Here is a 2,405-nt window from a genome sequence, read left to right as displayed (position 1 = left end):
AATGGGGGAATCAGGGTGGGGGGCGGGAGGACCGGGCTGGCTGTCAGGCCGTTGGGATCACCAGCTCATCCCCAGCTGCTTGGGGGCTCAGGCCTGCAGGAAAGCGGGCGCTGGCAACTTCACCTCTGTGCATGCGCCGGGCTGGCTGCTGATGGAATGTGCTATCGGAGCGTGCTGTCCGCTTGGGGCCGCTCACGCCAGGACGGGTAGGTCCCAGGTGCACCGGGCAGCCTGCATCAGTGCCTCAAGCCCCAGCAGTAGTGGCATCAGCTGCGGTGGTGCCCACGTGAGCAGCCCGAGCAGGCAGCGTGTTCCGTCAGCGGCCGGCCCAGTGCACAAGCATAGAGGTGATGTCTCCGGTGCCTGCTTTCCTGCAGGCCTGAGCCCCGGAGCAGCCAGGGATGAGCTGGTGATGCCTGACAGCCTGGTAGCAGAGGCAGCGTTCATCCTGGGGACTGGCTAACAGGCAGAGGATGGCCCTGATCAGAGGAGGCTAGGCCTAGGGACCCTGCCTGCACGATTTAATCATGTGCTGGGCCTCTAGTACCTTCTATAATAAGTCAAGTGGTTGTGAAGCCGGCCACTCCTGGACTCAAGTCTTCATCACTGAATCCTCAAGTATGATGAGTCTGTAATCCCTATGCCCAGGATGCTTCTGACCTGTTTCAGTTCAGTTTATTACTTGTTTCTGTTCTGTATTATTTTATTTGGCAGTCTATAATTTCTAAGTGTTTTAAGTGTTTAAGTATTTTTTTAAAATAAAACACACTTGGGTTTTGCATGTCTCATGTCTTAACTGGTTTTACAGTTACAGTTCTAAGGATTCAAATGACAGTTTTAACTTGCAATTTTCTAGAACACAAGGAATGTTTATATCGTTAAAAAATTTACAGAGAGCACATAAACAGAGATTATATATATTTGGATCACAACCCTGTCTTACTCATGTATTATGTAATATGATACCTTAACTCTCCAGTTGTATATTATAAGCTCTTTGGCATGGACTTTATGCCAGAACTGTCCAGTGGAAATGTACTGTGAATCATGTATGTCATTGAAGTTTTTCTAGTAGCCACATTAAAAATAAATAAAAACAGATTTAATTAGTCTTAATAATATTTTATTTAATGCAGTACTATGTTAGTTCAACATGTAATCAATATAAAAATTATTGAGATGTTTTACACTTTTTTTTTCATAGTGAGTCTTCAAAATCCCATGTTATTTTATTTACAGTGCACAATCCAGTCAGACTAACCACATTTTAAGTGCTTAATAGCCTCATGTATCTAGTGGCTACTGTATTGGGCAGTGCTGTCTTTTACCTTTGCAACTTGTAATAGTAACATAGTGTGTGTGACTGTATGTTTATTCTTAGTTACATATTTCTCTAACTGAATGAAATATAAGATATTTAAAAATGCACATCTTTATTTTTTTCCTCTCAAAGGCCCTTCCTTCTTCCATGATTATAGTAGCAGTTTATTGTCCTGTGATAGCTGCTGTTTTCATTGTTCTGAAGATGGTCAACTATCGACTCCACAGAGCACTGGATGCTGGAGAAGTTGTAGATAGGAATGCAAATGAGTTCAAAGATCAGCGAGCCAAAGCTGAGCAAGGCAACTGTTCAATCAGGAGAAAAGACAGCAATGGACCGAGGTAAGGTCCCCCATGTCACTCAGTTTGTAATGATGTAGATTTTGCATGAGTGCAGTGATGTGATTATTGTGCCCATTCTGTAACGTGGTTTTAAGGTAGTAATAGATCTTACCACTATAGATACAATGAGAAGTACAGATTGTCACAGTAGTAGATCACAGCAAAGCTAACTGGCATATCTGTGGGTTAAATCAATATCCTTGGTCTTACTGCTAATTTATATGTTGGAACCATAATAATTATAATTGTATAATAATTATTCATACCAAAGACCAAAACCAATGTAAAACAGTCCAAAGAAATAATAAAATTAAAGCATGACATATAAATCTTAGTACTTACATATTATCCTATATAATAAAAGAGAAACATGCAAATTAACCGTCTTTCTGCCAGCCAATCAGGAGCAAGTATGCAAATTAACCCAACGAAGATAGCGGTAGGTAGCCACGAAGCTGGAGCGAGCACGAGGCTTGGGTTGCCCTCGGCGATGGAGGAAGCCAAGCTTCCCCCTGCCCTGGCCGGTCCTTGGCTCCACTCAAGCTATAAAGTTTCAATTATAGAAGATAAATAAATCCCAGGAAAAGAAAAAGGAGAGGCTGGGATCTTCAGCCTCTGGGGGGCTTGGCCAGCCTGAAAACAGTCATCAGCCACTCACCCAGAATGGCCAGGCACCAGAGCAGTACCCCCACCCTGAAGGGGGTGTGCGCAGCCTGAAAACAGCCCTCAGCCCCTCCACTAGG

The 2,405-nt window shown here is 43.7% G+C and overlaps 1 protein-coding gene across 10 annotated transcripts in view; it reads left to right on the top strand.

The window, feature by feature from the left end:
• The first annotated feature begins 1,408 nt into the window (after positions 1–1,408).
• Positions 1,409–2,405, top strand: part of PCNX1 (pecanex homolog 1 (Drosophila)) — a 125,095-nt gene continuing 124,098 nt past the window's right edge. For 6 of the 10 annotated variants that reach the window (XM_015562021.1, XM_006760739.2, XM_006760736.2 and 3 more), the window contains exon 1: positions 1,423–1,662. In XM_015562021.1, the coding sequence (XP_015417507.1) occupies positions 1,424–1,662 (239 nt within the window). In that variant the 5' untranslated portion in view covers position 1,423. Of the gene's footprint in view, positions 1,663–2,405 lie in introns of all 10 variants that reach the window. The other 4 variants (XM_015562023.1, XM_015562020.1, XM_015562025.1 and 1 more) reach the window with 2 other exon arrangements.

This window comes from Myotis davidii, unplaced genomic scaffold (assembly GCF_000327345.1).
Source record: "Myotis davidii unplaced genomic scaffold, ASM32734v1 scaffold17, whole genome shotgun sequence".
Lineage (NCBI taxonomy): Eukaryota > Metazoa > Chordata > Mammalia > Chiroptera > Vespertilionidae > Myotis > Myotis davidii.
The sequence above is the reverse complement of the archived record's forward strand: the minus strand, read 5'-3'. Positions and strand labels throughout refer to the sequence as shown.